This window comes from Terrapene carolina, unplaced genomic scaffold (genome assembly GCF_002925995.2).
Source record: "Terrapene carolina triunguis isolate 2854851 unplaced genomic scaffold, T_m_triunguis-2.0 Scaffold132, whole genome shotgun sequence".
In the NCBI taxonomy this organism is placed as follows: Eukaryota; Metazoa; Chordata; order Testudines; family Emydidae; genus Terrapene; species Terrapene triunguis.
Window position 1 is genome coordinate 17,406,917 of NW_020664483.1, and position 13,247 is coordinate 17,420,163.

General features: G+C 41.1%; 1 protein-coding gene across 1 annotated transcript in view; it reads left to right on the forward strand.

Moving 5' to 3' along the window:
* Positions 1-13,247, forward strand: part of APLF (aprataxin and PNKP like factor) — a 97,846-nt gene that overhangs the window by 65,583 nt on the left and 19,016 nt on the right. Inside the window, exons 9-10 of the mRNA XM_026653143.1 lie at positions 9,423-9,469; positions 11,563-11,604. Of these exons, the coding sequence (XP_026508928.1) occupies positions 9,423-9,469; positions 11,563-11,604 (89 nt within the window). The remainder of the gene's footprint in view (positions 1-9,422; positions 9,470-11,562; positions 11,605-13,247) is intronic.

The following is a 13,247-nucleotide window of genomic DNA, read 5'->3' on the forward strand; positions in this document are numbered from 1 at the left end:
GGGTTTCTGTGGGGGGCAGTCAGAGGAAGTGGATGGGGGCAGGGTGGGGCTACCCTCCCTCCCCGTGGAGTGTCCTATTTTTTGAATGTTAAAACATGGAATCCCTACTCACAGTGCAGCTCTCCATTCAAAGCAGGCTGCAGCATGAGGTCTCAGCTTCCTCACTCCCTCCCCCTCTTTCCTGTTGGTAGTGGCCAAGGGAATGCTGGGAAATGTAGTTCTTTCTCTGCTCCAGGGCTGGCTCTATAGTCAGGGAGCTAACCAAGGAACTACAGCTCCCAGGGCCCCCTGTTGGTTCTCAGCTCCCATGCTGGATCCCTGCCGCCCCTGCAAATGGGCTGCCCCAAGCACGTGCTTGCTTTGCTGGTGCCTAGAGCTGCTCCTGGCTTCTTATTTCACTATCAGCTCCCCAAAATAATAAGACATCATCAACCTCAGTACCAAATAGCTTATACGGGGAGGGTTAAATCCCTCCCAGGCTGAAGCGTCTGCATAAAGTATCAGGGGGTAGCCGTGTTAGTCTGTATCCACAAAAACAACAAGGAGTCCGGTGGCACCTTAAAGACTAACCTCACTTCTTCAGATGCATGGAGTGAAAGTTACAGATGCAGGCACTGAATTCAAGTGAGGTTTTTTACCCACGAAAGCTTATGCCCAAATAAATCTGTTAGTCTTTAAGGTGCCACCGGACTCCTTGTTGTTTTCGTCTGCATAAAGTGTCCCTGGAGGGCCACAGAACTTCTGTTGGAGTCCACAGTGGCAATAATATTTGTATGTATAAAGTCTGGTGTGCATGGGACTTGCATCTCAGTTCACATTTTAGGTGCTAAGTTAACACAAATAAATAAAGCTGTGCTACAATTGTAGTTGGTTGTATTAATTTTTCTTTCTTTAACTGAATGAAAATAATTTAGTTGTGCATGACGCTTTGATATTTAATGCTATTTGCATTTTATCAGTTGTACAGAAGTTATATTTCTGTTCATTCTTTTACTGGCTTCACAATAAAGGGACAAGAGATTGTTGCTTGTCACTTGTGAAGTTTAACTTGAATAAAAATTACCTTGAAATGAGAGAGATTAAGAGTAAAAGTTAATTTCATTTATACAGTACTTTTTATTAATTCCCTTGCAGCTTTGCTACCAGCTGTAACAAAACTTCAGTAAACTTACCAGAAGGAATCATAGGTGTATAAGTATGCAGTCATGACAAGTTACAGTGGAATATGCTTTGTACCTGAAGTTCATTAAATGAAGAGACAAACATGCTTCCCCAAGGGTAATGATAAATAGGTATTGCTTTGTATTTAGTAAACATTCATCAGATGAAAACTCAGTCAGTTCTTTCTGTACATTGTAAATATTATTGTTTCTTAATCAGCAAAATGGCTTTACTATTACCATATTTTATTCTTACCAAGCCATCTTAATTTTTTGTTATTTTGACCTGTAGATAAGGGCAGGAATAACTTTGTTTTTCTTCCTGAATTTCAAGACTTGAGACTGTTAGAGGTTTCAAGATGTGTGTGCTGTCTACAGCTTTTCTAAGCTAATAAAACTGCAATGATGTGGAGATGATATACAGGGATTTTTCTTGAATAAATTAAAGTTATAGTTAACTTATTTTGGAAGTGTCCCTTATGAAGAGGTTATTGCCTGCCAACAAGTGAACTTCTTTCTCTTTTGGACAGTTTAGTGAATAGCTACTGGAAGGCAGAATGAGCTATAAAACAGCAGTTATTTAATCAATTGAAAAAAATACAGGTGACAAATACGAATTTTCAAATTCTGGCGTTCAGTGTATATGAACTAAAAATGCCATAAACTTCTTGTTTGACATTCACCATATTTTTCAGCAAACTCAAGTAAAACATTTGAGGAGGCATAAACAAATCTTGTATTAGGCAATGAAGTACAGGAGAACAATGCAAATACTTGGTGCCACTACAGTCAAAGATTCACTAATTCAACTCCCTTGAATTTTATTGGTGATTACCTCTGCTTCCATATGAACGATAGTGAGAATCTTGTATTCTCTGTGACAAATCCAATCCATTAGATATTGTGGGTTTCATTCTCAGTGTGTGTATATATATATAGATCTAGTCTTGAATATAGCACTTCAGAAGTCATTGACTTACTCCTCTAGTGTTTTGGCAACAGAATTTTCATTCAGTTAAATATCACTCTGTGCTTCAGACTTCCTTGAAATCTGATATTTTGGGAAACAGTAGTTACAAAATCACAAATCAAATAAACTGCTTCTTCTCTTTGTTTGACAAATTCAAATAAGTGCTTTTTAGAGAATACCTAGACTTTTTTCTGTGAAATTAAAGAAAATTAGATTAGTTGAGCAACAGGGATTCACAGGGCAGTTTTTATAGCAAGAATATTTTTTGTAGATTATATTAAAGCTTCAACTAATAGCAAATGTGACTAGGTGTCATAAATAACAAATAATATCACATGCCTAGCGATGTGCACTCATCATTATTGATCAATGTGGGTTTCAATAATTTGTTTAAAAAACAAAGAAACATCCTAGTGATATATGGCTGAGTTGTTTTCCTTGAATTTTGTTCAAAAATGCATGCAGTTGAACTGCCTTAGGCTTTTTCTGTGGGGAGCCAATTAATACTGGAAGCTACTTTGTCAAGCCTTTGTTTAAAAAGCCTTAGCTATATTTACAAAATAGTTGAGCCCAAGATTAGTTACAACTAAGGATGTAAGGTGTTAACCTGCCTGAACCGTTAACCTCCGGGCCGGCCGGCCCCAACGGCCCCGCACCAGCCAGTCCTTTAATGGGTTAAACGTTTAAACAAAATATTTTTAATCATTTAAACGGTTAATTTTTTTAATGGTATTTACATCCCGAGTTACAACACACTTTCGTTTAAGAATACTTAAGGTGGACGTGAACTTCAAATTTTAAAAAGTGCATACAAATGAGGCTAAAACTGAATGTCCTTAGTTCATTTTTACATGGTTCTCATGCAGGCCAAACTCATTGACATCAGTAGCTTTGCCCGAGTAAGGATGGAATAGGAGTTTTAAAATTTGGGTCAACATAAATTTTTAACTATGGAATAAAAATTGGTGAGTAAATGCAATGCAGGTGAGGCGCCCTGGGCTGGCAAGGTGGAAGATGCATTTGACCCATCCTCAAATTATAATTGACAAAATCACTTACATAGTCAAGTGTGGATATAAAATGAATGTGAACTCCCAAAATATTTTTGGTACTCAGTTACAGAATAGCTATATCTGTTAATGCAAGATTTAAAGCAGCCACAAAAAACTCAGAATTCTCGTCTCACTGATGTCTCTTTATAATGTATTCTTGAGAATTGTCATCTGAGCATTTGCATCAAAACAACTTGCTGTGACTTAAATGAGGATCCCAGAACGGCCGGATCATCTGTCCAGTAAGAATTGAATTGAAACCACAATCTCATTTCATCTAGCCACTGGTGCAACAATTGTATGGTAACTGCTTTTGGCATATACCATTTTGAGTTGGATTTGAACTGGGTACATAGTGATGAGCGGCATTGCTTCTATTATCAGGCTCTGGCTCATGAAGTTTCCCTAACAGCACTGCTGCTGCCATTGCCTGTATTCTGAGGTGGCCATGTGTAACTGGAGTATGGAAACCTCCCCTTTCACCCTGGAAGTGTGTTCTTGTTGCAGGGAGGAGGTACTGCTGGGGAAGCTTACGTTACCACTGCCTATTCTGTAGCTGAATAAAGTCTCCAGGTATTAATTCAGCAACTACTCACAAGCCCTAAATTCACTCCTTAAAAAATCCTGAATAGGTACATATTGAAGAGTTACACTAATTTCAAACTATACAAAGTCTAAAACTTCTGAACACAGGTTAATCTCAACTATCTGACTTGGATGACATACACCTCTACCTCGATATAACATGACCTGATATAACACGAATTCGGATATAACGCGGTAAAGCAGTGCTCCGGGGGGGGGCAGGGCTGCGCACTCCAGTCGATCAAAGCAAGTTCGATATAACGCGGTAAGATTTTTTGGCTCCCGAGGACATCGTTATATCGAGATAGAGGTGTATATCTAAAATTCAGAAAACCCGAATCTTGAATAGTTGAAGTTCAGATAATCATTTTCCTATGCCATCAAGTACAAGCCTGTGGTTTTGTATATTGCATGTATTTTTAGAGGCACTGAGCACTATTGGTTCGAACTAAAGTTAATAATTGCTGTGGGTGCTCGGCATCTCTGAAAATCTGACCCAAAATCATTAGTTGTCCTGAAAAAGTTCTGTATATAGGAACACTGTTTAAATTATTAGTAAAACAGAAAACGTTAAATGCAACTGGAAATATTCTGTTTTTCTGTCTGCTGAGAAATACAGTGATATTGTTGGACCCTGATATAAATTGTAGAACAAAGCACAATAAAGATAATTTGGCAGAATACACTTTTCAGTATGACACAAAAGTGAGACTTCGGTGTTTTAAAAACAATTTTTTATTGTAAAATTGGACTCATGCATGTTTTTCTGAAAAGCCTCATGTGTAATTGACAGCACATCTAAGTGAACATGGCTTAACTTAAATGTCCCTTCATATGTGCCTAAAAATGTAGTGTGAAGTTCTGAAAATATTAAACTGTATAAACTATTATCATAAACTGCTTCACTATGAAAACTTGTAAAAACACTGTTAAAAAGAAACTGACACTAGTACTGTATATTAAGACAATTAGGTTGTTTCAACAGAAAGTTAGTCTTTCTGAAATAACAGAAGTAAGATTAAATAGGTGTAGTAGCTATTGAAAGGCTAGGGGGGAAAAAGATGGGAAAACAATGAGATAACATCCATCAACAACTAGGGTTGCCAGGTATCCGTTTTTTGACCAGAATGCTTGGTCGAAAAGAGACGTTACCTGCTCTGGTCAGCATTGCTGAACAGGCCACTAAAAGTCCGGTTGGCAGCGCAGCGGGGCTAAGGCAAGCTCCCTGTGAATCCCGGAAGTGGCCGGCATGTCTGCTTCTCAGTGCAGGGGCAGCCAGGGAAGTTCCACACGCTGCCCCCTCCCTGAGCGCTAGCTCTGCAGCTCCCATTGGCCGTGGTTTCTGGACAGTGCGCAGAGCCCCCTGGCCCCTCCGTCTAGGAGCCGGACATGCTGGACGTTTCCTGGAGCACCCTAAGATAAGCGCCGTCTGGTCCCCAAGCCCCTGCCCCAGCCCCGAGCCGCTATGTGCACCCAAACTCCCTCCCAGAGTCCGCATCCCCCTCCCCAACCCCCCACTCCAGCCCTGAGCTCCCTCCTGCACTCCAAAGTCCCTCCCAGATCCCACTCGTATACCCCAAACCCCTCATCCTCGGCCCTACCCCAGAGCCCGCAAACCTTCCCACACCCCTTCCCCATCCCTGAGCTCCCTCCTGCACTCCAAACCCCTTGGCCCCAGCCCGGAGCCCTTGCCCCCTCCCTCACCCAACCCCCGCCCCAGCCCAGAGCCCTCTCATGCATCCCAAACCCCTCATCCCTGGCCCCACCAAAGAGCCCTCACCCCCAGCTAGAACCCTCGCCCCCAGAACTCCTGCCCCAGCCCGGTGAAAGTGAGTGAGGGTTGGGAAGAGTGAACGACGGAGAGAGGGGGGATGGAGTGAGCGGGGATGGGGCCTTGGAGGAGGGGTTGGGCCTTAGGGAAGAGGCGGGGCAGGGGTGTTCGGTTTTCTGTGATTAGAAAGTTGGGAACCCTAACAACAATAACTGAAAAAAACACTGTCTTGTACGGAATGTTACTTGTGTTAGTTGGCTATCACCCTGCAACTTTGAGTGGAAAATAAGAAAACCAAAAGAAAAGGGGCAGACACCATCAAATGAGAGGGGAGGAAGCCCCCACTCTTGGAGTCTTTGTATTATCTCTCTGTCATCCATCGGTTACCACTGGTCACGTGATGGACTCCTGGAACTTTCCATGGTTTTCCTCCAAAACCCTCACACATGTCAGGAATTTTTCTTTTCTGGATAATGTTTTTTTTGTAGTCCAGGACACATTATCTCTAAACAGTCTGTGAACCTATCAGTAGAAGTCCAAGTTCCCAAAACAAGTCAAAGTAGACTTATTCTCTTAGCAAGACTCTGGTTAGGAAAATTAGGCCTTCCTATATGGTCTATTATCCTTAGGCCATTAGTCTTTTTCCCAAAGGCAGTGGGTTCCACTGCATTGACTGACAGTACAATGTAGTTTCTGAAAACGGGGGGAAGCGTGTTTTGGGGAGCAGAATGGACGAACAAAGCTCAAGGAGACCCCAAGATCTGTGGATTTAGACCTTTTTGCTCCTCAGATCCTCTGGTTCTGGAGGTCCTGTAATGTTTTCCTCCAGAGGGGAGCCTTCACGGCAAACACCACATACTGAATCTCATGAAATTTTAAGAGTCCTCTTGACTTTACCATGGGAGGCTACAGTTTGGCTCTCAGAATTGTAGACCTGATCCAAAGGCCATTGAAATCACTGGAAAGTTTCTGTGTTAGCAATAAATTCAGTGAGGAGGACAGGGTTACATAGTTTGTTTAGGGATATTCATGAACAAAGAACGGTAGAAACTAGAATTACAGACTGTAGATCGAATGTCCTACATTAAACAGATTTAATGAAAAGTTACTGTTGTCTTCAAAATTGCACTTTTGAGCGAATATGCTGTTTCAGGCTGTATGCTAGTTGTACATATCGCATTTCCTCTATAGGCCAGATATCATTTGTTTCATACTTTGTGGTTTCACACTGTTTTAGTTCCATTATTAAAGGTAAACACTGCCATCTAAGTACAGGGTCCCCTGTGATTCATGGTGCAGGCTTTCAGGATCTTGCATTATTATTATTATTTTTTGCAGTGTTTTTATGACTCTAGAAGCTTTGTGAGATCTGTAATAAAAATTCCAGTCAGTTGCATGTGATTGCCACTCTTTATTTTTCCTGTTTCTCAGTGTGCAAGTTGAGTAAACAATTATCCCTTCTCACAGCTTCTATAAAGACCACTAATTATAGCAAAAGATTTAAGATGCAGGAGGGGAAGAAAATTAATCTTGATATTTTTTTTTCTTGTGAAGTGGGAGGTGATTTTATTTTTATCTACCACCATATTTCTACATAGAGCTACCGAACCATCTTCTTCCTCCCTTGCATTGATCTCTGCTATTAACACACTAAGTTATTTCTTATTGATGTTAATGAGATTTGAAAACAACCTCAAGGGAAAGTTGAGAGCACTGCTGTGAAATTAAATTCTAAACAAAATATAATTCTTAATATTGGTTTACTAATTAAGGTTCATTCCTGCACGATGCGGAGTACTCTAGCTCTGATCCAGCAAAGTACATGAACATGAGTGATCCCATTGACTTCAAGTGCTGTATTGCTGGTGATTAGAAAAAACAAACAAAAACTTATCTTGGGTGCCTGCTTGACTGATTCTTAGAGCTGGTAATTGAGAGGAAAAATAGTTTTTACTTGTAAATGGAGCATATTTGCATAGAAATCTGTGACAGATGATAAACAAAAAACTCTGCCATAGTGTTTTTAGAGTCTGTTTCCAGCGTACAGATCCACTTTATGGGGGATTTTTTTCAGTGTGTATACTTCCTGCAGAATATTCAGCACATGAACACCGTCTACAATGGCATTTGAAGTTGAATCCTCTTTGACATGTGTGAAACTTAAATCTAATAAGTAATTAAAATGTAAAATGATTAACTTGTTTAAAAATAATTGTGCCTATTCCTTGCTGAAGTCAGACATTTATAGTATTATATGGCTAGCTTTAGCCTTTTAAAAATATATTTCCTGCCCCTTTTGTAGGGTATGTGCATGGGTTGGGCATTGGAACTCATGTAAAAGAGTCTGGGAAATGCATAACCAATGACGGTTCTTAATAAATCAACATTGTGATGGGTCTTCGGAGCCCTCCAAACCCACCAGTCTGGGCTGTCTCTCACACTATGATGCTAATGTCAAGCTACAAGCCTCTGACAGGGACTGCACTTACATAGACATCCACAGTACACAGACATCTCAGTACCACATATAGCGACACTTCATAACTTCACATACAATGATAGTACATACAGTCCAACAGGATATTAATGTTTAGCAAATCAAATGATTTGAAAATGACTTTTAAAATGATGCCTCACAAGGCATGCATTGTACAAAACATATAATTATATCACAGTGATGAATATGGGGGTTTCAGAGTGCTATTTTGAGGTACCGAGTGTCACAAACATGGACCTATTCTGCTTCTGAAAATGGTGAACAAACTGTGCTGAACAAATGAGGCGTGTAGGGGAAGGATGGTGCCGTGATTAGGACACTAGCTTGGGAGGCCTGGGTTCAGTTTCCTGCTCTGTCACAGACTTCCTGTGTGACTTTGGGCAAGTCACTTATTCTCTGTGTGCCTCAGATCTCCATCTGTAAAGTGCAGGTGATGAGAACATAAAAATAGCCATACTGGATCAGACCAAAGGTCCATCTAGCCCAGTGTCCTGTCTTCTGACAGTGGCCAATGCCAGGTGCCCCAGAAGAAATGAACAGAACAGGTAATCATCAAGTGATCCATCCCGTAACCCATTCCCAGCTTCTGGAAGACAGAGGCTAGGGCACCATCCCTGTCCATCCTGGCTAATAGCCATTGATGGACCTATCCTCCATGAATTTATCTAGTTCTTTTTTGAAAGACCATATGAAATAGGAAATACTAAGATGAATATATTAAAGCAGGGGTCGGCAACGTTTGGCACGCGGCTCGCCAGGGTAAGCATCCTGGCGGGCTGGGCCAGTTTATTTACCTGCTGACGTGGCAGGTTCGGCCGATCGCGGCCCCCACTGGCCACGGTTCGCCGTCCCGGGCCAATGGGGGCGGCAAGAAGCGGCACGGATGAGGGATGTGCTGGCCACGGCTTCCTGCCGCCCCCATTGGCCCGGTATGGTGAACCGCGGCCAGTGGGGGCCGCGATCGGCCGAACCTGCTGTGTCAGCAGGTAAATAAACTGGCCCGGCCCGCCAGGGTGCTTACCCTGTCAAGCCGCGTGCCAAACGTTGCCGACCCCTGTATTAAAGTTTTAAAGTTTGAGGCACAGTAATGGGGGTCTATAAGTGCCATAGATAAATACATATGAGAATGCTGATTCTAGAGAGCTAAAGTCAGTTATATTGATTACTGTAACATAAAAGGTTTTGGGGGGGCTGTTTCTTTTTACTGTTATATTGAGAGAGCTGCAGATAAGTGATTTGAAACTACATAGTGATTAATTTAAATTTCATTCACATCCCCTAAAGTTTGATGATTACTTCCATTGTGCAGTGAATAATTCTTGAATGAAGCAAGGTGGGATGCAAGGGCCGGAAATGATTTTATTGTATTGGTTTTCATTCTTTGCAGAAAGAATCCACAGCACAAGCTTGAATACAAGCACACTGCACCTCCAGGTAAAGACTCTTGTTCAAAACTTTTAAAAATAAAAACAGTGATACACACTTAAAAGGGCATATGAAATTCTGTTACGCTTTACTCATTTGTATTTGTCACTTACTATACAACTCTGCAATGTTGCCATTCCTAATGCTTTAATTCTTTCCCTGCAGTTGTCCACAGTAAAGATTATTGCTTTTCTACTCCACTTAAGATTTGTTTCACTGCTAACTATTTTAGATGTCTTTTGATCTGAGTAACCTCACCAGGTGGTTCAAATGCTAACAATATGACATGTACATGCATGGCTTTTATACCATACAGACAAACACCAAGTAGTAGTAGATATTTGAATCAGTTGGTGGCTTTTACTCCAAACACTTAATGGAACAAAAATTCCATAATTTGAGAGACTCTGATTTTTAAGATAGGGCAATCTCAATAAAAGGTTTTAGCTTTTTTTGTTTCTGGCAGGGGATCTGAGGAAAGTAGCACAATGAGAGAAGGGGTTAAAAATGTAGACTATAGTGCTTGTGATGTTTGTTTAAAAAAAAGTTTGTCTCTTTTCTAGACTAGTGGTTCTCTGCATCTAAGATACCAAGTAGTTCCATATTTTCTTTGGGGGACTTGGACAGAGTTTAATCAGGATGGAATCTAAGCATTCATTGAAAAGCTATTTTTCTAGCATTTCAGGTTGAAGTAATTAGATTTATTGAACACTTAGCATTGGAAAATATTGCAGTTCGACATTTTTCTCTAAGAATGTTATCACATTTATTTTTTGATTTTTTTTTAAGTGTACTAGGCTTTTTCAAAAAAAATATAAATCCATCCATCAACCATACAAACAATGCACGATTTTTAATTTAATACAACTATGCAAATATAATGCCACTCTGTTCAGAGTTTCCCAAGAGTTAGGGATCACGGCAACGTTATTGCTGCAGGAGAAATTGCAGTTATTTCAATGACCCAGACCTGAAAAATTAGCTCTGTGTAACTCAAAAGCTTGTCTTTCACCAACAGAAGGTGGTCCAATAAAAGATATTACCTCAACCACCTGTCTCTTATTTCAGTAACACAATAATCTAAAAAAGTAATGTAAACATACAAGCATATTGCTATATTTGTAACTTTTTTAAATGTTCAGCTATTGTGTCCCTGAAGGATAAACAATAAACCAACATGCCCACAGGGTTGGAGCGCTGGGAAGGAGTGTACTCAAGCATCGGTAGAGTTATGGGGTGCTGGCACTAGTCTTGGAGTCCTGCCAGTTGGATTGCAGGGTCTCAGCTCTCTGAAACGGCTGTTGGACAGAGGATCTGTATCCTGAGGGTGTGCCCAGAAACCCTCAGCCAGAAGCCGTGCCTGGCCTCTGTTCAGATTCAGGAAGCTTAAAGCTCACAGGATCCAGTGAAGTGAGACCCAAACACAGCAGCCTAGTGCAGTGCTTCTCAACCAGGGGTCCGGGGTCCCCTGGGCGATCACAAGCAGGTTTCAGGGGATCTGCCAAGTAGGGCCAGTGTGAGATTTGCTGTGGCCCAGGGCAGAAAGCCGAAGTCCCACCTCATGGGTCTGAAGCCCAGGGCCCAGAGCCCTGCCTCAGGGGCCAAAGCATGAGCAATGCAGCTTCACAGGAGCCCCTGTGGCATGGGGCCCCAGGCAATTGCCCTGCTTGCTACCCCCTAATGCCGACCCCAGCTTTTATATGCAGAAAATCAGTTATTGTGGCACAGGTGGGTCGTGGAGTTTTTATAGCATATGGGGGAGGGGAGGCGTCTCAGAAAGAAAAAGATTGAGAACCCCTGGCCTAGTGAGCTCTACCAGGGCAGTGTGAAATCATATATATGCTTTGCTGGAACAGAAAAGGTGTGGGATCAAACCTGGAAAAGGTGTTCATGAGAGGGTTACTATCTTGGGAAGTGGTGAGTCATCTGAAAAAGACCAATCTCATAAATACATAAATATACATAGTAAATACAGTCACCATGGCAGTTACGTTAAAATGTGGGAATGTCCTCTTTATTTCTGCAGTCTCAATTACTGATACGTCACAGATTTCTGCTAGATTGTAGTTTCCCTGGTAATTGCTTTTTTTTTTTCCATTTAGAAACTGAAACAAGAAGAACTAGACAGAAAACTACTAAAAGAGGTTAGAAAGTTCTAATTTTCTTAATGGACCTGTCAAGGCTGTATCCCCGCTTTGAACTTTAGGGTACAAATGTAGGGGCCTGCATGAGGACTCCTAAGCTTAACTACCAGCTTAGCTCTGGTCCGCTGCCACCATCTTAAGAATTCCCTCCCTGGGAAGCCTTGAGAAACCTTTCACCAATTCCCTGGTGAACACAGATCCAAACCCCCTTGGATCTTAAAACAAGGAGAAATCAATCTGGTTCTTAAAAAAGAAGGCTTTTAATTAAAGAAAAAGGTAAAAATCATCTCTGTAAAATCAGTATGGAAAATAGCTTTACAGGGTAATCAAACTTAAAGAGCTCAGAGGACCCCCCTCTGTCTTAGATTCAAAGTACAGCAAACAAAGATAAACACTCTAGTAAAAGGTACATTACAAGTTGAGAAAACAAAGTAAATCTAAGACGCCTTGCCTGGCTTTTTACTTACAAGTTTGAAATAGGAGAGACTTGTTTAGAAAGATGGGGAGAACCTGGATTGATGTCTGGTCCCTCTCAGTCCCAAGAGCGAACCACCCCTTAAAACAAAGAGCACACACAAAAGCCTTTCCCCCCCCAAGATTTGAAAGTATCTTGTCCCCTTATTGGTCCTTTGGGTCAGGTGTCAGCCAGGTTACCCGAGCTTCTTAACCCTTTACAGGTAAAAGGATTTGGAGTCTGTGGCCAGGAGGGATTCCATAGCACAGTACACAGGAGAGCTGCCACCCTTCCCTTTATAGTTATGACAGGACCTGTTACTGTTGTGATGGTGGTGGGTTTTTTTAAATCATGCACATGAAAGACAAAGCAGGTTAGATGTATTGGTTTCAGTTAAGGATGGTGTAATATTGAAGCACTTTATCATGAATGCTACTTGCCAGGTCTCTAGTTGGGGAAAGTGCATTATTTTCTTTCAGTTAATGCCCCACTTTGTACTGCATGTGACAGTCCTTAAATTGGGTGTTCTATGCAAATGTGTTCCAGATAAGCAGACTTAGTTTTACTCTGGAAACTGCAAAGTATCTTTTAACTTTAAAGATGAACACTGAGTGACTTAAACCAATTAGTTCCCTAATATTGCCTAGAGGTAAAAGGCAATAAGATAAAAGGAATCAGTATTTCAGCTACAACTGTTTAAAGTCTGTCCAGTAAAGGCTGACTGCCCAAAACATTGATGTATTCCTTTTTGCCTTAAGCCATGTTCTAAAGAACATGAAGGTAATTCGCTTTGTGTGCATGTATACATGTGCCATTGAGCTTTTCTTAAGTTTAATTTTGTATCTGAAATATTGATGCCTCATAAGGTGTTCTGAATTAGAGGTTCACTAAAATGCTTACCAAATGGAACACTGCTTTATCATTTTTCATCTCTATGTGAAATATTAACATTCTCTTATAAGGCTGTCACTAAAGATGTGTTGATTTGTTTTAAATTGTTTATCCCTTGTTTTGAACAAAGGTCACTAACCAAAAGATACAAAACATATGTTTATATTTCTTAAAACAATAGAGCTACTGTCAAGTGCAGCTTCTTTGAGTAGTGTCCCTCTGGGTGCTCCACTGTAGGTGTATTTATGCCCCTTCACCTCTAATTGGAGGATCCTAACAGGAGCAGGAAAGAATCCAC